Here is a 21218-nt window from a genome sequence, read left to right on the forward strand (position 1 = left end):
AACGAAGGAAATGAAGTTGATAGGTTTCTAGAGCTTTTATTACGAAGTCCACGTGTTTCTAGGACTCGAGATAATCTCTCATATGATTTGTAGGCAAAACCCTCTATTCTCAACAGTTGAGGGATTCAGGGTACTTGACTTCATCTCTCCTATGAATATGGTAGGCAACACCCTCTCTGCAAAAGATCTCTCAATAGCAACGAAGTTCCTTGGGTGTTGGAATTAGTCCAAGTGAATCAGGCAAGCACTATATGCAACTAATTGTTGTTTCACCTTAAATATGTGTAATTGACTTTTTATTTTTATTTTATTTTATTTTTTCCAACCGGGAAAAAGGGAAAAGGAAGCCCGTTTAATCAATTACAATGAAAAGTACATTTCTAATGATGGTAATGCAACCACTGCAACATATACATCCATAGTTAGGGTGTCCACACGCCCCCCTAATATTTTTCTTTTAATTTTTTTAAATAATAAGTTAACTCTTACATCTATAAAAGTTAAGCACCTATTTTGTGAAATATTCTTATGACAAGGGAAAAATACAAATCTATCCCCCATGCAGCCACTTTGTCTAGATATGCAAATAGATGACATTTTTTATGGTTTCAAAAGTGTATTAGAACATCATTCCACATTCCTGCCCTTTCTGTACATGAGTGAAGCTCTGCCTTCAAATTATCATTTTATCAGCATACAAGAAATACCAATTAAACCCAACCGTTAAGATGGATTCTGGACCACCTTTGGATGAGAAGCAGCATAAATTGAAGAATTTACGTCAGGTTTTAGGTGGGACAGAAGATGCTGTACATCTGGACGTAAACTTTCTGATGCTCTACCACAGAGGGCCAATACCTCAGGACGAGGCTTGCTATTAGCCTGCACAGGCCCTCCCTGCCCTTCATAATGGATAACATGATGACTGCGAAATACATTGGTTATGCAACATGTAAGTATTCTTGAGGCAATAGAAGCAATGTAATATCAACATTGTTCTGCAGGTAACGTTTGATGCATAAAAACCCCCCAATACTTACAGGAAGTCAATGAGATCTGCTATTTCCGATGCGTCAACAGGATTTGATGGCTGTGAATTCCTTCCGAAGACATCGACTATTATACTTAAGAGTAGTGAGAGGGTCTGAAAAAGATGTGTCATAAGATTAAATATTGCAAATCAAAACACTCCTCAAACTCAAATACACATCCATTGATTGCAATAAGATCTTCTAACACGCCCATCCAAAGAAAAACAACACAGTAACTCCAGGAATGATAGAAAATATTTAGTGGAAGAAAGGTGGATCTACTGCTTGGACATCCTCGTAAGAAATAAAAAAAACCGGATTCATATGACTTTTATGGGCTGTAATCAGTGGAGGACAATAACTACTAGGCTAAATAAATATGGAAACTAGATGTCCTGAAATCTTCATTTGAATCCTTGCAACCCCTGCTGTGACAGTTTTTGTTCAGTATTTTGGTTCTTTCAGTTCTCTGTTTCAGGGTCCACGTCTTAACATGGGGAAGTGTTACTGGGCGTGTTGACTTGTACACTGGAGGCTTGTTCCTATCAGTTACGCCTATTGGATAATTGGTTATCCAACATGGCATGATGAAGGGCAATCTTGTACTTTTAAACTGATGATGCATTAGGAGGAGTCAGCCTCTTTGAGTGGCAGATTCTCTACAACTCTACGTTGTTTTTCATGTTACAAACAAATAACAATCACATTGACAGGCATGCCCAACTGACAGAATACTTCATGAAAAGAAATATAAGAAACAGTTCACTTCAGCACTTGTGTATGGAAGTCAATATAAACTAAGACCACCTCTTTTGCTGTCTTGATTTTGTTCTTATTTAGGTAACAATCTATTGATCTGTTGGCTTAATTATGTTGTACGGGTAATACCAAAGGTTGATTCATTGTAACAAGAGAAGTCCATAGGCATCTGCTGCTAGTGCTCTAAGAGCATCATTTCCCCCAAAAACTGCACCTCAAGTTGAGATTGTCTTAGGTCGAAGCAGATATTGTCTTAGCACTTAAGTTGTATGGTCGAGGGAATATTCAACTCCTTTTTTTTTTTTTTAATCAGTAAGTTGTGCGTGCTGTGAGCTTAAAACCCACATTTAGGGAAAATTTCAAAAAAATCACAAAAACCTACTCACATCAGATTCCCTACATTTAACTAATCCTGAAGGGTTGCTATAGTGTTCTCTAATGTGTAGGGAACCAAAATAACCCTGAAGGGTTGCTATAGTGTTCTCTAATGTGTAGGGAACCAAAATAACCTCAAGGGTTGCTACAGTGTTTTCCAATGTGTAGGGAACCAAAAGTGGTTCCCTTTACATTAATTTAATATAAATATTTCACTTTTCTCTCTCCTCTTTCATCTTTTTGTCTTTAATTGGGAATTGTGTTGGAATTTTGTGAAAAAGGAGAAGGTAGGTAGAGAACTTGTATTTTGTAAAAAAATAATATTTTAATGGTATAGAGAAATATAAGGGAAGCTATTGTAAAATATATTTTCATAGGAAAGCAAAAAGTAGTTTTGTACCCTAAACTTAGGAAAAATCAAAGGGAAACAGCTGTTAGTGCTCTTAGATAGCTCATTGTATTTACTCGGCGTGTTTCTTGTTTTGGTGAACGGCACTTCCACAAGTTTTTTTGGTAGCTCCCGTTACTTGAGACAATGAGACCCTCTATCTCTTTTGTTGTTTGTCCTTGTGATGGAGGTGTTGGGTAAGATGATTTCTGTTGCAGTGACTAGGGGCTTGTTGTCTGGCTTCTCTGTGGGGACAAGGAATGTTGGTGGATTGATATCTCTCACCTTCTATTTGCTGATAAAACTTTAATTTTCTATGGGGCTGGCCCAAATCATCTACCTTATATGCGGTGCGTATTGTTATGTTTTGAAGTTGTTTTGGGTTTGAAGATAAACTTGACTATGTCGGAATTCGTTCCTATCGGAAATATTGATAATGTGGATGAGTTGATTGGTATTCTAGGTTGTGAGGTTTCTTCCCTTCGTTTGAAGTATCTTGGTCTACTGTTGGGGCCTCCTATATTAGGACAATGTTATTGAGAATATAGAGCATCGATTGGCTAGTTGGAAAATGATGTATTTGTTTAAGGGTGGTAGGTTTACCCTTATCAAGAGCATACTTTTCCAATTCACCTACGTACTTCATGTCCCTCTTTCTTCTCCTTACGACTGTTGCAAACCATATTAAAAAGCTTCAATGTGATTTCTTATGGGGTGGGGGCTTGGTGAATAGTTCAAATATCACCTGGTAAGCTAGTCCAAAGTTTGTTTGATGATCTCTAAGGTAGGGTTAGGGGTCGGGAACTTGTCGATGTTCAATCGTACTCTATTAGAAAAATGGCTTTAGCACTATAGGCTTGAGAGAGAGGCTTGGTGGAGAGTTGTGATGAACTATAAAATTTGGCAATTCATGGGGTGGGGTAATGGAAGGATATTAGGAGGGGTTGGGGGAAGTTTTCAAGTCATACCAAATTTAAGCTGGGAGATGACTCTAATGTTGGATTCTGGCATGATCTGTAGTGTGGAGATATGACCCTTAAAGCAGCCTTTCAAAATTTATATGGTATGGTTTGTGCAAAGTTGCTTTTGTAGCAGCTCACTTGGACCTTTCTGGTGGTTCCCATTAAGTGGAACGTGAGCTTTACTAAAGCGGCTCATAATTGGGAGGTGGATGTCTTTGCCTCGTTCTTCAGGGTATTGTATGGTTAACATAGTAATTCTTTTGATAAGTAAAGATTGTATATATCAAATAAAGCGCAAAGCGCCTCTAAGTACATAAGAAAATATACATAGGTAACCCACCACAAAGCCCAACAAAACAACCCAAGAAGACCCAAACCCAAAAGACCCTACAAGGAACCACAGCCAGAACTAAAACCACAAACGCCCAGCACCATCCCTAAACCCAAAACCCCTAGTTAACATATTAATATAGTAGTGTATTACTAATATATGTAATTACATCAACTAATTATAACATATGTACATAACTAGTTAGCATACTAAATGTCAATTTGTTAATGTACATGTTAGTATATATTAACTATATTAATTGTAAATTAATATGTTAATATATATATATTTTTTTATAAATAAAGTTGAATATATCAAAAAGCGCAGAAGGGCGCAACCCTAGTACACGGGAAGTATACAAGAGAACGCCCAAGGAGGAGAGAAAAATAGAATAAGAAAGTCAGAATAACTAATCACTAAAGGAGCTAGACAAAGGACTTGAGCTCCTCCAAAGTCCGTTCTTGATCTTCGAAATTTCTCTCATCTATTTCCCTCCACAATCACCAAATAATGCAAAGGGGAACCATCTTCCACACGATAGCGCTTCGAGAATCACCACCCGTCCGCCAACAAGCAAACAAATCCGCCACGCTATATTAGGCATAACCCAAGAATGCCCAAAACGGCCATAAAGCACTTGCAACCTTGTAGTGGAGAAGAAGATGATCGACAGTCTCCCCATCCAATTTGCATAAGCAGCATCTATTGCCCACAGTGAGATGCCTCTTTCTAAGATTGTCCATAGTGAGAATTTTTCCTAGAATCGCCGACCATGCAAAGGCGGCCATTCTCAGGGGAACCTTAGTCCGCCAAATACTCTTCCAAGGGAAAGAGATAGCCTCTTTACAAGCAAGGATCTTATAGAAAGATCTAACATCAAACTTCCTTAGGCGAGACGGAACCCACCAAAGCTTGTCCTCTCCTTCCCTTCTCATTCTGCGGAAATACAAGGTATAGAAGGAAGACAAAACACCCACTTCCCAATCATGAGCCAAACGAATAAAGCTAACATTCCACTGAAGGGAATCACTCAAATAATCCATGTTAGCCGCAATAGATGCATACTTCGAACTGACCATATTGTATAAACCTGGAAAAGCTTCATTGAGACTCGAGTCTCCACACCACAAATCATCCCAAAATCTAATCTTGGACACATCTCCTGGATCGAATATGGTATGGCTAGAAAACAGCCTCCACCCCCTACTAATGTACTTCTAGAGCCCCACCCCATGCGGGCCTAAAGGGTCATTCGAGCGCCATCCGCCCCACATAGAACCGAATTTAGCGTCCATTACAATTCTCCACCAGACCTCTCTCTCATGCGCATAACACTACATCCACTTCCCTAACAGAGTTTGGTTAAACACACTCAAATTCCGAATCCATAGAAATCTTGTTGGGGTGGCCTCGGCGAAGAAATCTTGTTGGAGCTTCTTTGTGCGCTTTGCCATAGTAGCAGGAATGGGAAAAAGAGACAGAAAATATGTAAGTAGGTTGGAGAGAGTGCACTTAATAAGAGTGACCCTACCACCCTTGGATAGATACATCATTTTCCAGCTAGCCAACCTACGTTCGATCTTTTCCACAATACCATCTCAAATGGACTTAGCCTTGAAGTAAGCCCCCAAAGGGAGGCCGAGATACTTCAAGGGTAAAGAGGATGTCCCAAACCCAGGATGCCAGCTAGATCACCCACATTAATCATGGTGCCCACTGGAACCAAAATTGACTTGGCCATATTCATTTTCAAACCTGAAACAACTTCGTAGCAAAAGAATAACGCACGTAGGGAACGAACATGATCAGAATTAGCCCCACAAAAAACCAAAGTATCATCTGCAAACAATAGATAAGAGATGTTAACCAGCTCGGGCAATCTCACAAAGAAACCCGAGAGGAAACCATTGTCAATAGAAGCAGAGATCATTCTGCTTAAGGCCTCCATGACAATAACAAATAGAAAAGGGGATATAGGATCACCCTGCCTCACTCTCAAGAGAATTGTTGAAGAAACCGGAAGGAGTGCCGTTAATAAAAACTGAGAAACGCACTGACGAAATGCAGTGCTCCATCCATGAGCACCATTTCTCCTCAAAGCCGCATCTCCTTAGAAGATACAATAAGAACTTCCAATTGATATGGTCAACGGCCTTCCATATCAAGCTTACAAAGCAACCCAGGTTCGCCGTATTTGATGTGGCTGTCCAAGCATTGGTTAGCAATAAGAACTGAATCCAGAATTTGCCTACCTTTGACAAAAGCATTATGGGGCTTAGAGATAATCTTGTCCATGATCCTTTTCATCCTATTGGCAAGAACTTTGGCAATGATCTTCTAAACCCCGCTCACAAGACTAATAGGACGGAAGTTCTTGAGGTTAGAAGCCCCAGACGCCTTCGGAGTTAGAGCAATAAACGTGGCATTAAGGCTTTTTTCAAACTTGCCACGGGCATAGATGTCTAAAAACACCCCCATGTTAATATGTTAACAAATAGTGATATAGGTAACTAGGAATTACACTTGGGTGCCACCTAGATTCCACTACATGTTACTTACAAATAGTGATACACCCAGAAACTTTGGTCAAGTGGATGCAGGTGCCAGGATACCAAATCCCTGGAAATTCAGGCCTGTCCTAGTATCTCTGATATCATTGTTTTAACAACTAAAGAAGACTGGTGGAAGAATTTGAGATGGGTTCATTATCTTTGGTTAAGAAAAAGAAATAAACAGAACAAAAAGTTAAAAGGGATTATCCAATGCAGCATTCAGATATTAAGTTCATTACAGTCTGTTTACCAAGAAGGCTTTCAAACAAACAGCAGGAACGAATTTAGCATCTCTGTACCTTATTGAAGAGAGTGTGAGCATTGGCAAGTCTTGGAAGCAATGGACCCATTATACGAAATGCTATTCTCAACATTGCAACTGATGTCACCGGCCTGAGATGTTTAATAATTGCATGGGTCCCTTCTAGCCATTCCTGTGGGAGGTTACTGAAAAAAGAATGAAGAAGGGCAACTATATTACCTGGAAAAGGAATAGCAGGATCAGACTTCGAGTCAGGACCATATAAGTAGATGCACAAAATTAACAACAATAGAAAAGGCTTGAGAGCAAAAATTACCTTGAATACAAAATCAACATGCACATGAATTATCTAGATTGCCACAAACTGATTAATTAGCTTACATTCAAGTAAGCATTCCCTTCCGTAAAGGTTAAAAGCTTCGGCTTCTATAAAGGAACCCATGTAGGACTTTCTTCACTTAAACAATAATTTTCCAAACCAGAAAAGAAAGTGATTTATCATTTGCACACATCAGGGTTTAACTTATGTCATGCATCTTCTCAGACAATTTTCTTGTCCCCAAGTCATTTAGTTGGATACTGTATATACGTGTTTAAGAATCCTAAAATTCCTTTTGAATAAGCTTGTTCTTTCCTACCATCAGTGCTGTAGAATTTTATAATAAAATAAAAAATGTGAAAGGACAGTGCAAGAAAGAGAGAGAGAGAAAGAGAGATGCACAAGAAAGGGCTACATCTTGTTTGTATTGAATAGATTAAATTTTTTTATTAGTGTATTGAATTGATTATACATGCAATACATATAACCCTATTTATAGGAAAAATGGGGTAGGTGGAGTGAATACAAGAAAGGTAATAAAATCTCTAGATTTCGATTACATAATAAGGAAAATATATCAAACCCCATATGGAAGATTATCCTATATTCTAATATCTCCCCCTCAAACTCAAGGGGGAAACTTGAATTTGGAAAGAAAAATCATTGATAATGGTCTGCCAGACAGCCCAATAGTGAAAATCTTCTCATATATCTCATATACCTGAGAAAACATTACTCTGATCAAAAAAAGCTTCTGCAATAGATTCCCAAATCTTTTTAGAACAATCACAAATTCAACCGTGGTAGCAAACTGGAGTTTCATACTATGCCACAGCCGTCCCTTAACAACAGAATCCTCACTCATCCAATCCTTAGCCTTATCACTAAATTTTTCTTCAGCATACCAAACACAAATAAGCCAAACTACAACAATAACAAAATTCAACCAACCAACAGCAAATCAACCAGATCCGATTCAACTAGAACCACAAAAATAACTCCACAAACCAACAAAAGAGTCAAACTTGGACCAAAACTTCAACAAAACAGCCCCCAGTGCAAGGCCAATCCGACCAAAAACCAACAGCTAGAAACACAAAAATAAATTCCACAAACCAACCAAAAACCAGCCTTCCTACACTATTTGGCCCCAGTGGAAGGAGACCCATGCAGCCAAAACACCCAGACAGCTCCAGAATTACAGATGAAAAACAAAAAACAAAAAAACAAAAAAAGGTTGAAATTCCAGAAAATATTGAAAAATAGAAAACCTATATCAGCTGGCTTAAAAAATTTCCAGAAAAATCACCATAATTACCAAGAGGCTCCGCAACTCAAACCATGTGATTGCCAGAGCTCGGGTGCTGACATCAGCGTACGGATGCTGATGTCAACATGCCTTTGTCATTCAACAACGACCTTCGGATCGTGTTGACGCCTTTTATGATTAGAATGAATGCTATAATATCATGTAGAATTTTATAATAAAATCAAATATATGAAAAGAGAATGGAGGCAAGAGCGAGGGAAACGAGAGAGACAAGAAATGGCTACATCTTGTTTATATTGAATTGATTATATTTCTAATACAAATGACCCTATTAGGGAAATGGGATATGTAGAGTGAATTCAAGAAAGGTAATCAAATCTCTAGCATTTGATGACAATCAGACATCTATGGTAGATACTTAATAAGGAAAGTATGTCAAACCTAAAATGGAAGCTTATCCTATATTCTAACAAGTGCTTCACACAGGGCTTTTGCACCTGGGGTTGACCAAGACAATTTGCTGGCCAAATGCACAATCTTTTCTTGAAAAGCAAGACTTTGGAAACTACATCACATATTTATATCCAAATAAATAAATATCTGTATAATTGTCTAAGTCCAAGTCTTTTAAGAAAAAAAAAACAAATAGATGAGATTTGGCCCCATCACATCTATATCTAAAAAATATTGTTTTCTTGAACATGAATAAATAAAAGAATCTCAATTTCTGGAAATGTTACGCCCTCCAAAGGCATCATAATAGAGGGTAAGTTATTGAGAATTGTCATAAAATGGATACCAGGCTTTAATATTTTTACCTTTTGCAGAATGGAAATCACTTGAGCCGCATTCTCTAATGATCAATTAAGTGTAAATGAAATTCATATTGGAATAATCTTAGAATCTTATGCAAAAAAATGAGTGGTCTAGCAGTAATAGCCACCATATATTAGCATACCGATGGCTGTCGAGGTATTGTCTTGAGCAGCCCATGTTGGATCCAACAAAGCATAGCCAACAGCAGAATCTAGTTCACCCGGTGACCTTTTCCCATCAGTGAGCCACCAACTCTCTTTTATTATACGGGATGCCTCCACATAAAGTTGTGCATGAAAATCAGGAGGGAGCTGAGCCAGTAGGAGACCACAAGCTTGGATCAATAAGCACGACAGTTGTTGGCATGTATAACCACTTCGAGAAACAATGTTAGAGGTATTTATTCCTGAAACTGAAGAAGTTGATCTGCCTGCACCCAAGGAATCTGTGCTTCCCCCTGAAGGTGATGTTGGCAAAACAGAAGTTTGCCCAACACCATTTGGAGCCCCATTCAGACCATTGCTGGATTGAATTAGTGTTGGTTGTATATTGACAACTATCTGGACCAGTGAAGAAACAATCTTGGATGCGGACACAGGGAGAGAGAGTAATTCTATGACAGCAGTTTCAAGTACCAGTTGAGTGTAGGTGCCAGGATCCTGAATTTGGTAAAATGCTTTTTGGCCCTCAGAAGCATTCGCCAGCCCAGATTGAGATGTTATTGCAGTCTTATTATGAGGAGCACGCACTGTATTACATGAAGGATCTCCCAATGATCCCAATTTTGAGTTGTTATGTAATGGAGGTATAACATTATTCACAAGTCCCAATAAGAGAGTGGCGAAATAGTCCATAGGTGGGCACATGACAGGATTTGATGAACTAATGTGCTGTGGAAATGACTCTGAAAAAGGTATCTGAAACAAATTTGGAGGCCAATAAGATGTTGGAGGAGAACTTACATTCCAAAGGACCACAAAAGTAACAAAGAACTATCATTACCTTGCTGAGATCTAGTATATTCAATACATCGACTATGAGCTTTCCAGGAAGATGACCATAGAAATACGCAAGTATATCACGAACAAATGTAAATCTTAGAGGGTGGTAAGCAAGAAGTGGAGAATACATGGCAAGAATTCTGTCAGCTGGATCTATGGCATCATTCTCAATAAGTCTATAAACAATTAAGGGGATCACTGGAAGCAATCGTGCTGCAACATCATCAAAGAACGTGGGATACCTGTGAAGCATATTCAAGGAATCTCAATCACTATGCAACCCTCAAGACATATAAGACTCTAGCAAATATATCAATAACAAAACCCTGTAAGATACACTTAAAATAACACTACCACAGATGATCAGACATTAAACAATACAAAATAGATGACACCAATAGCTTGAGTATCATAATTATTCTACATAAAACATAGGAAAATGAATAGGTACTCAACGTCACACAAACAGGTTGCATCAAGGACCATGATGATTCTCTGAAGAGAAGTAGATCATGATGATGCTTTGGAGAGAAGTCTTCGATGCTGATGTATATCTCTTACCCAAAGAAAGAGATTTCAGAAAGCATATACAATTTCAGGTTACTAACTTGACTGCCAGAAAGATGGGCAATAAAAGAAACCATTGTGGTTATCTGTTTTACTCAGAGGCCTTTGTATGATGACCACGATCTTTGAAGGAATAAAGACTTGTTTTAATACTACAAGAAGAGTTACTGTAATTAGAAAACTTCAAAACGCTTAGTCTGATTGCCTGTGATCTTGCATAAAGATTGACAAAGAAAACAAATTTGACGGAATGAGGACGAGTTGAAGGACTTGTTATTTTAATACTACAAGACGCGGTACTGTAATCAGAAAACTTCAAAACCCTTAGCCTGATTGGAAGTGATCTTGCACAAAGGTTGACAAAGAAAACAAATTTGACAGAATAAGTACAAGTTGAAGGAACTACACAGGCAAACGCAGCAGAAAACAAGAAAAAACATAACAGTGTGATTTAGAAATATGCAAGTTTATTTATTCATCAAAAAGAAAAGTACTATGCAAGTGTATAATTGCGAGTATACCCAACTATATTGCAGAACTTGTGCATGACCTGGAGCACAAGTCCTGGGTAGTGCTAGGCAGACAGAAAAACTATTTAAAATCTTCACATCCTTCCCTTTGACTTACATGTCCTAAAGCACTTATCCCGTGAAGGCATCTCAAACACATACAAATAAACGTTACTGTAATTGGCTAAATAATATAAACTAATAATTTTCTGGACATCTTAGTTTGGGCCATTATGTGTGGACTTTGGATCATTTATGCAGTTCAGAAAGGAAAAAAAAAAAAAAATGCATAGACTACAACATTCCTCTCCCTGGTTATGATATTTCTTCATCACAAAACAGAGCAAATAGACCTTGATTTGTAGCCATGGAAACAAGTATCGAGCATTTATATGGAACAAACTGCAACTACCCAAAGCCAAAACAACAAGAAAGTGACTTCATTCATGAATAATTTGTAAGACTTGTTTGGAGCACCAGCGATGCACATGGTTCTTTTAAGGTGATAAATTATCTAGTAGATTAGTAAATTTAATTAATCAATTCTTTGTTTTAGCCTACATATAAATAACATTGTTTGATCAAATTCTTTGACATAATATTTTAGCAAATATAATACTATTTTAGTAAGTAAAGCAATTTATTAAAAAACGCAAAAGACGCAACCCACATAGATATAAAGTGTATGAAAGAAACACCTAGCTAAAGGAAGAAAAAAGCTCAAGAAAAACATAAAAACTAGAAATATTTGAGTCAAAGGCATATTAGATCTAGTAAGCCAGAGGTAGAGAGACCCTCCCTCTTGGTGTAGAATTGGGAGCAAAAGATAATATATAATCAGCAAATTAGATCTACATTTCATTCTTATTTAATATAAAAAGTAATTTTCCTATTAATTATGAAATATTAAATATCTCCACTAATCCAAATCAACATACTTTTATAGTTCTAATCACATTACTCAAATAACAACGATGCTCAAGTTAAAAGTTAGTCCTTTTAAGTTTTACTCAATCAAGGGTAATTTAGTCATCTCAATTTATAAATTATTAAATGCCTATAATGGGTCAAATAAGCCACTGTTTATCAGACCAAATCAAACTCTACCTACTAGAGATAAGTAGAGGATGAAGATAAGGAAGATAAACATCAAGTGTCAATAGAAGAATACTTGTGATAGGACTCTAGTGTTATCTATATTCTATAGTATTTAACTTGTATTGTTAGTATAGAGTTAAGTTAGATGTTTATATGTAACTCAATGTTGACTATATATACAAACACTACCATACCGGTTGAGGTAGGCAGCATTACATAAAATCCTATATGGTAAACAAAAATCTTATATCTGTAAATCAATTTACTCGTGACAATGGCTTTGCTGCCCATATTGGACAGAAAGTTCCCATGGATGATTGGCACCGTTGGTTAGGCCACCCTGCTCCCTCCCATTGTTCGTTGTGTTCTTCGCTCAAATAGACTTCCAGTATCTTCCTCATCTCGCACTAGTTCAATTTGTTCATTGTGTCAACAAGGCAAAAGCCACCGTCTACATTTTCCAGTGTCTATGTTTGTGTCTAGCAACCCTTTACAACAACTCTATCTTGATGTATGGGGCCTTGCTCCGTTATTCTCAATCAATAATAAGTTTTATTTTTGCATTGTTGGTGACTTCACCAAATATATCTCTGGTTATTCCCCATCACACACAAATCCGAAGTTTCTGCTATTTTTCTTCGTTTAAAAGAATAGTTGAAAACTATTTTGGCATAAACATCCAAGCCGTTCAAAGCGACAATGAAGGGGAGTTTTTTCCTCTCCAATCTACCCTACCATCAATGGGCATCACTAATAGATCGAGTTGTCCTCACACTCATCATCAAATGGGTTATGTTGAGCGCCACCATAGACACATTGTAGCGACAAGACTCACTCTCCTTGCCATGGTTAGAGCACCTCTAACATTGGACTTTGCTTCCGAAAGAGCAACATACCTTATCAACCGTCTCCCTTCAAAGGTCACCCAACATAAGTCTCCCTTTCAACTTCTCTTCAATCTCACCCCCGACTACAAATTCCTCAAAACATTTGGTTGTGAATGCTGGCCCTTCCTTAGACCTTATAACCAACATAAGTTAGATTTCTGTTCCAAGTCATGTGTTTTCACTGGCTACAGTAAAGAGCACCAAGGCTACAAATGCCTACATCTTCCCACTGGGAAGCTGTATATTACTCGTCATGTTGTGTTCAACGAGTCATCCTTCCTATTCTCCAATAGCAAAAAGATGTCCTCTATTCCTCCCAATGTCCCTCCATCCATTCCAGCCACATTCAACCTACCATCTCAGCCAATTCAAACCTCCCCATTGTCCTCCATTACTTCCACCAACTCATCCCCCACCGCTGTCTCCATTACCCCTTCCTCAAGCAGCAGTCCTAGTGCAATCTCCACGCAAGCCTCATCTAATTCCTCCATTGATTCTGCTGAACAAGGACCTCCCCCACATACACACGGGATGGCAACTTGTTCTCAGCATGGTATCTTCCAGCCATGGCAACTCATTGATGGGAGAATTAAATATCCACCACGAGCTCTCACTACAAGCTTACAATATGAGGAAAGTGAACCTACTTGCTATACTATTGCATTCAAAGATCTTAAGTGGCGGCAAGCCATGAATGAGGAGTTTGACGCTCTCCTAAAAAACGATACTTGGTATATCGTCAACTCCTCTCCCTCTATGAATATTGTTGGTTCCAAGTGGGTATTCAGAATCAAGCGTAGAACTGATGCCAGTATAGAAAGATACAAAGCTAGATTTGTTGCTAAAGGCTTTCATCAACAGTGAGGTATTGATTATGCTTAAACTTATAGCCCTGTTGTGAAACCTATCACTATACGAACTATCCTCACCATTGCCCTCGTGGAGAACTGGAAAGTTCATCAAATTGATGTCAGCAATGCGTTTCTACATAGATTTATTAATGAAGATGTGTACATGGCACAACCCCTGGGTTACATTCATCCAACCTCACCCCATGCAGTTTGCAAGCTACATAAGGCCCTATACGGACTCAAACAAGCCCCAAAGGCCTAGTTCTCTCGTCTCAGCAACCAGCTAGTGGAACTCAACTTTACCTCTTCAAAATCTGACTCATCTTTGTTTCTTTACAAGAAAAATGGAGCAAAAATCTATGTACTAATCTATGTTGATGACATCATCATAACTAGTTCTCATGAGGATGCCATATCCAAGCTCATCACCGACCTCCAACACTCCTTTACAATCAAGGATCTCGGCCAACTACACTTTTTCCTAGGTGTTGAAGCAACATGGACTGCCAATGGTCTTCATCTCTCACAGCAACGTTACATTCATGATCCACTGTCAAAGACCAATATGTTGCTAGCAAAACCTATCTCTTCTCCAATGTCAGCATCATCTACATTAAGTAAGTTTGAAGGTTCTACAATTACGGATCCAACACTATACCGTAGCAGAGTGGGCTCTCTACAATACCTCTCAACCACAAGACCGAACCTCTCCTTCGCCGTTAACAAGGTGTCACAGTTCATGCAAGACCCCCAGGAACCGCACTGGGTTGCTGTCAAATGCATACTACGTTATCTCAAAGCCACAAGTGATGACACTTTCTTCATATCCAGGTCATCTTCACGTCAACTAGTAGCATTCTCGGATTCATATTGGGTTGGAAGCCCTGATGATCGCCACTCAACATCTAGCTCCAGCACCTTCCTTGGCAGTAACCTACCATCACGGAGCTCCAAAAAGCAACCTACAGTTTCTAGGTCCAACACTGAATCAGAATATAAGGCTTTAGCCAATTCCTCTACTGAATTAACTTGAATTAAATCTCTCTTGGGTGAACTTGGAATCTCTTTACCTAATGTTCCAATTCTAGATTGTGATAATATTGGAGCAACGTATCTTACTTCCAACCCTATGTTTCATGCTCGAACAAAGCACATCACTATTGACTATCACTTCTTATGTGAACAGCAGCATCCAAAAGTCTTGATGTTTGGTTCATCTCCGGGGGGGTGATATTCTCACAAAGCCTCTAGTCACACAACTCAAGTCCAATCTAAACGTTAGATCTCCACCGTCAAGATTGCAAGGGTATATTAGACCAAATCAAAATCTACCTACTAGAGATAACGTAGAGGATGAAGATAAGGAAGATAAACATTAAGTGCCAGAGATGATAATAAGCAAAAATGCCACAGAACATGCCGATAAGGGCATTGACCAACCCAATGATGGAACTCTAAGGCAGTAGAGGCGGCAACAGGAGGAGGGGAGATTGCGAATGCATCTGGGCAGGCCGGAATCAGAGCAGAACCCATTGGCGCCAACGTAGGAGGTATGGGACAGCCTCTAGGTCAGGAAACGCAGAAACTACTACACACAGACATTGTCAGCGACGCTCAGCTGACGGCTGGAGACTCGCAATGGACTGGTAAGGGCAGCGATCACCGGCGGTAGTAGAAGGAAGAGGGCTGGATCATGGGCTATATAGGGAGGGTCGAATGATGAATATAGGAAGTGTGGATGGAGGATGGGAATTAGTAGTCACTGGGAGGAAGAAAATCTGGTTGAGGGTGAAGGTGAAAAGGTCATTGGGGGGAAGAAAATCTGGGTGAGGGTAAGGGCGAAAAGGTCACTGGGGAGGAAGAAAATCTGGTTGAGGGTGAAGGTGAAAACGTCACTGGGGGGAAGAAAATCTGGGTGAGGGTGAGAAGGACAAGGCAGTGGTTGTATTTACTGGAGTTGAAAGGGAAGAACCTGCGATGTGGGAAATTGAACCTCTGGCAACAGTGGGGGAACAGGAAAAGAATTCACCAATGCCTACAGAGTGGGTGTTTGAGAGAGTGAGAGACCTTTGCTATGCTTTGGGACTATCCTGTGATGGTCATGAAGAAGAAATGACGGCTCTCTTCTCTGATATTGAAGCTAAAAGAGATGGGAGAAGGGCGGAGGCGGTGATTGATGTGAGTGAAAAGTCTGGCATTAGAGGAAGTCGCAAGTTAAAGTGATTGGAGTGTTCAATCAATTATGATGTGAAAGGAGATCAGTCATCTCGGATGTCAGGAAAAAGGAGGGATGGTAAGGTTTTTTGTGAACCCAAAAATAATCACCTGGAATGTGCGAGGGATGAATGAGGTCGAAAAAAGAATGCAAATTAGGAGGCGATTAAGGGAGTGGAAAGCTGATAGTGTATGTTTGCAAGAGACAAAAATGGAGGTGATTAGTAGGGAAGTGGTTGGTAGTGTGTGGGGGTGTAGGCATGCTAATTTGTTGTATTTGGGGTCAAAAGGGGCGTCAAGAGGTATGTTGTCAATGTGGGATAGGCGAGTGGTGGAGAAGATAGAGGAGTGTGTGGGGAGCTATGTGGGAGCTTGTAGTTTCAAAAATGTTATAGCGAATGTAGAGTGGGCATTTGTGGGCGTGTATGAACCTAATGATGATGTGGAACGTAGAGACTTGTGGGCTGAGTTGGCTGGTTTGATCTCCATATGGGAGATGCCATGGTGTTTTTTTTTGGGGGGGGGTGGTGGTGGACGTTAATGTTGTACGGCATCCAAGTGAAAGAATGGGCGAAACCAGACATTCTCAAGCAATGGTAGATTTTTCTGATTTTGTTTTTGAGCAGGGTCTCATGGACATTACGATGGTAGGAGGGAGTTTCACATGGTCCAATCGTCGGACTTGGTCAAGAATTGATAGATTCTTGCTTTCTTCAGATTGGGAGGAGCTGTTTCCTAATGTCTCACAGAGAAGGATGCCTCGAGAATTATCTAATCACTTTCCTTTGATGCTGGATTGTGGAGTGGTGAGAAGAGGTAGAAAGCCTTTTAGGTTTGAAAAATATGTAGTTGCATGCAGAGGGTTTTGAGGAGCAGGTCAAGATGAGGTGGGGTTCCTATATGTATGAGGGCAATCCGAGCCATGTATTGGCTCGAAAATTGAAGGCTTTAAAAGCATATTTGAAAAAATAGAATGAGGAGGTCTTTGGGGATGTTAGAAAGTGGAAGAAGGAGTTGGAGGGGGGGTATTGGTGAGCTGGATCAGGTCATAGAAACGAGATCTTTAGTGGACGAGGAATTTCTTCACAATATGGTGAAGAGTATCAATGGCGACCAAAGATGAATGAGCAGTCCTTCAATTCTATTGATGAAGAGGAGAAACAATGGATGGAAAGAGAGTTTGAGGAAGGTGAAGTATGGGAAGAGGTGAGAAATCTAAAAGGCGACAAGGCACCAAGACTTGATGGTTTTTCTATGGGGTTCTTCCAAAAGTGTTGGGCGGTGTTAAAGGATGGTATCCTGGCAATTTTTAAGGAGTTTCATACCTATGGCAAGTTTGAGAAGAGTTTGAATGCTACGTTTATGTCACTTATACCAAAGAAAGCAAGGGCATTGGAGATTAAGGATTTTCGCCCTATTAGCTTAGTAGGTGGGGTGGCTCGAGTAGGGTTAGGGATGTGGGGTGATCATGTGTAGGGTTAGCCTTTGTGTAGGGTGTTTCTTGTGTAGGGTGTTTTGATTTCGGGGGTTCTTGGGTGGTTCTTTTTGGGTTCCTTGGGGGTGCTCCTTGGGAGCTTAGGGTTTTTATTGGGTGTTTAGCCGCACTCTTTTATACTCCCTGTGTAATTGTGTTGCGCCCTGTTGGGTTTTTGATATATACATATTTACCTATCAAAAAAAAAGCTTAGTAGGTGGGGTGTACAAAATTATTTCGCAGGCTCTAGCTAATCGCCTGAAAACAATGTTGGGGAACTAATCTCATATTCCCAAAATGCCTATATCAAGGGACGACAAATACTTAATTCTATCTTAATGATACCCTCTCCCTCTCTCGCTCCTGTCTCTCTCACACCGGCGAAGGATCTCGCTGCTCTCTCCGGTGACGCGAAGGTTTTCACTCTCTCCTCCACCGATTAGGACAAAAGGCTTTGGTGTGCTGCGTGTGCACTGCATCAGAACACTCTTGGATAAAGAAAGGTTTTTCGGCAGGCCTCCACGATGGAGCTCGCTTCTTCGGGCACCTCGGAGGTGCAGCCGGAGACCACAACAAACTCCTTAGACTGAGCCATCACCTGTACCTTACCCATACAATAGCCCAAAGCAGAAGACGAGGCCGGTGAAGGAGCAGTTTTCGTCCCAAAAAAATCCCACCAGATCAAGCCCTTCACTGGGAAAGAATGACGAACAGCCATTCCAGGATCCTGCTCCACCACCAGCGAGACAGAATCCATCGCAACCACCACCGAATCCAAACCTGTGGCCCCCAACAGGCCTCCATCTAGCGGCTTCACATGCGACCCATATGTGACTGGAGGAAGAAGAGACCCCGGCAAACCCCCAGCACACTTCACAGCCGAAATCTGGTCCAACAGGGGAGATTTTTCTTCGGGTGAATAAAGGAGCACGTGATGGGGTGCTGTCCGCTGAGGAGGAGGAATTTATTTTGGCGTTTCACTTTGAGCAGATAGAGAAATTTCTAGGTGGAAAATTGGTTGAGCAGCCTAGGTCTAAGGGCAAGAGAGAGCTGTTAAATTTAGAATGCTCTATTAATTACGGCATTGCTCGCAGGCCATCCCAGACAAGGAGGGGCAAGGCCAATGTGATGTAGTGATCTAAGTGGGTTTTTTGGGTGTTTTTTAGGGTTCTTGGGTGGGTTTGTGGGGTTCCTTTTGTGGGTGAGCTTTGGGGTTTCTTCTTGTACAGTTTTTTCTTCTTTTTCCTTCTTCAATAAAACTCCTTATTACTTATAAAAAAAAAATGGCTCGCCTGGGGGTTTTTTAGTAGCTCTTGAGGAGTGAGACAAGGGGATCCTCTATCTCCATTCTTATTTGTAGTGGTGATGGAGGCATTTAATAGAATGATGACCACGTCGGTGGAAAAAGGGCTCATGTCTGGATTTTCGGTGGGCTTGCGAGATCAAGAGGAAATGCCGGTCTCTCACTTGCTGTTTGCAGATGACACAATAATATTTTGTGAACCTAATGTAGAACAAGTCCGAAATCTGAGATGTTTGCTGCTCTGTTTTGAAGCAGTCTCGGGATTGAAGATCAACTTGTCTAAATCTGATATTATTCCAGTGAGAGAGATAGATGATGTGGAAGGGCTGGCTAGAATACTTGGGTGCGGGGTGGCCTCGTTGCCAATTACATACTTGGGGCTGCCATTGGGCGCACATTATAAGGCATCCCATATTTGGTCTTCCATAATTGCAAAAATAGAGAATAAGTTGGCGGGTTGGAAGAGGATGTACTTATCAAAGGAGGTAGGTTAACATTGATCAAAAGCACCCTCTTAAACTTACCAACATACTTTCTATCTCTATTCCCTATTCCAGTGGGAGTGGCAAATCGTCTCGAAAAACAACAGAAAGACTTCTTGTGGGGTGGAATTAGGGATGAATTTAAATATCATTTGGTGAACTGGTCACAGGTGTATACACCAATGAAGCTTGGGGGGTTAGGGGTGCGAAACTTGATTAAATTTAATCAAGCTTTGATGGGTGAATGGCTGTGGAGGTATGCGACAGAACGGGAGGCATTATGAAGGAAATTAGTGCAAATTAAATATGAGTCATACGGGTGATTGGTGCTCCAAGGAGGTAGGGGGAACGTATGGAGTGGGAGTGTGGAAATGTATTCGAAGGGGGTGGGAAGGCTTTGTGTAACATGTACGGTATAATATTGGAGACGGTACAAAAGTACCTTTTTGGCATGATGTGTGGTGTGGGGAACGCCCTCTAAAACTAATGGATCCAGCTTTGTTCAATATTGCATGTAATAAGGATGCATGGGTGAAGGAGTATATGCAGAGACCAAATGATATTCTTCATTGGAATGTCCAACTTTTTAGGCTCGTGCATGATTGGGAATTGGGGGAGGTAACACACTTCTTTGCATTGTTGTACTCCCAAAAAATCAGATGTGGAGGTGAGGATAAAATTTGTTGGATTCCGTCTAAAAGAAATACCTTTGAAGTGAAATCCTATTATTAGTCTCTCTCTACACCGACACAGGTGTTTGCTCCATGGAAGAGTATTTGGAAGGTGAAGGCTCCCTCGAGAGTGATTTTCTTTGTGTGGATGGAGGTGGTAGGAAAAATCCTCACTTTGGACAATTTACGGAAAATGAATGTTATGGTAATGGAGTGGTGTTATATGTGTAAACACTGTGAAGAGTCCATTGACCATCTACTCCTACATTGTGAGGTTGCAATTGAGGTATGGAATGTATTCTTTCAACTCTTTGGAGTGAGTTGGGTTATGCCGCGAAAGGTGAGTGATATCTTGGAAAGTTGGAGGGATCAATTGGGTAATAGGCATGCTTTGCGTATATGGAGGCTCGTCCCATTATGTATGATGTGGTGTTTATGAAGAGAATAGAATGCATGCAGCTTTGAGGATAATGAGAGCGGCATGATTGAGTTGAAGAAGTTGGCGTCACATACTTTGTTCTCTTGGAGCAGGACTTGGCCGAACTAGCATGAATCCACTTTTCTGATTTCTTAGAGCTTTATAAATCTTTTTTCTAATCAGTAAGGGTTTCCCTATATACTTCTTGTATACATGGGTTGCACCCCTCTACGTATTTGATAATATACATATTACTTATCAAAAAAAAAAAAGTGTCAATAAAAGACTAGTGTTTATCCATGGTGTTTAACTTGTATTGTTAGTGTAGAGTTTAAGTTAGACATTATATGTAACTCAATGTTAACTATATATAGAAACACTGCAGCATTACATAAAATCCTATACTGTTACAGTTCAAACCCTCTTTTAAATAATAGTAAACCCCTACTAAATGTCCATTCCTTTTAAGATTAAATCATCATGAGCATTTGGTCACTAACTATCAAATACAAAGGGGTGTACTAAAGCAACTCCTAAACAATTACAATATTCATAACATCTATGAAATCACAGGAAAAAAAATCATGGAATTGACACTGTCTAAAGCTATTTCCCAACCACTCTTTCTCAAAAAACAAACCCTTAATAATATCTGAAGCAATTGACTATTGAAACAAG

The 21218-nt window shown here is 39.9% G+C and overlaps 1 protein-coding gene across 2 annotated transcripts in view; it reads right to left on the reverse strand.

Moving 5' to 3' along the window:
* Window positions 1-415: 415 nt before the first annotated feature.
* The window catches only part of LOC132177254 (mediator of RNA polymerase II transcription subunit), an 82032-nt gene continuing 61229 nt past the window's right edge, over window positions 416-21218 (reverse strand). For both annotated transcript variants that reach the window (XM_059589503.2, XM_059589502.2), the window contains exons 17-21: window positions 10068-10308; window positions 9208-9982; window positions 6698-6879; window positions 1041-1144; window positions 416-925 (exon numbers count right to left, since the gene is read on the reverse strand). In XM_059589503.2, the coding sequence (XP_059445486.2) occupies window positions 724-925; window positions 1041-1144; window positions 6698-6879; window positions 9208-9982; window positions 10068-10308 (1504 nt within the window). In that variant the 3' untranslated portion in view covers window positions 416-723. The remainder of the gene's footprint in view (window positions 926-1040; window positions 1145-6697; window positions 6880-9207; window positions 9983-10067; window positions 10309-21218) is intronic.

Source organism: Corylus avellana, chromosome 4, assembly GCF_965113065.1.
Source record: "Corylus avellana chromosome 4, dhCorAvel1.hap1.2, whole genome shotgun sequence".
Classification (NCBI taxonomy): Eukaryota; Viridiplantae; Streptophyta; class Magnoliopsida; order Fagales; family Betulaceae; genus Corylus; species Corylus avellana.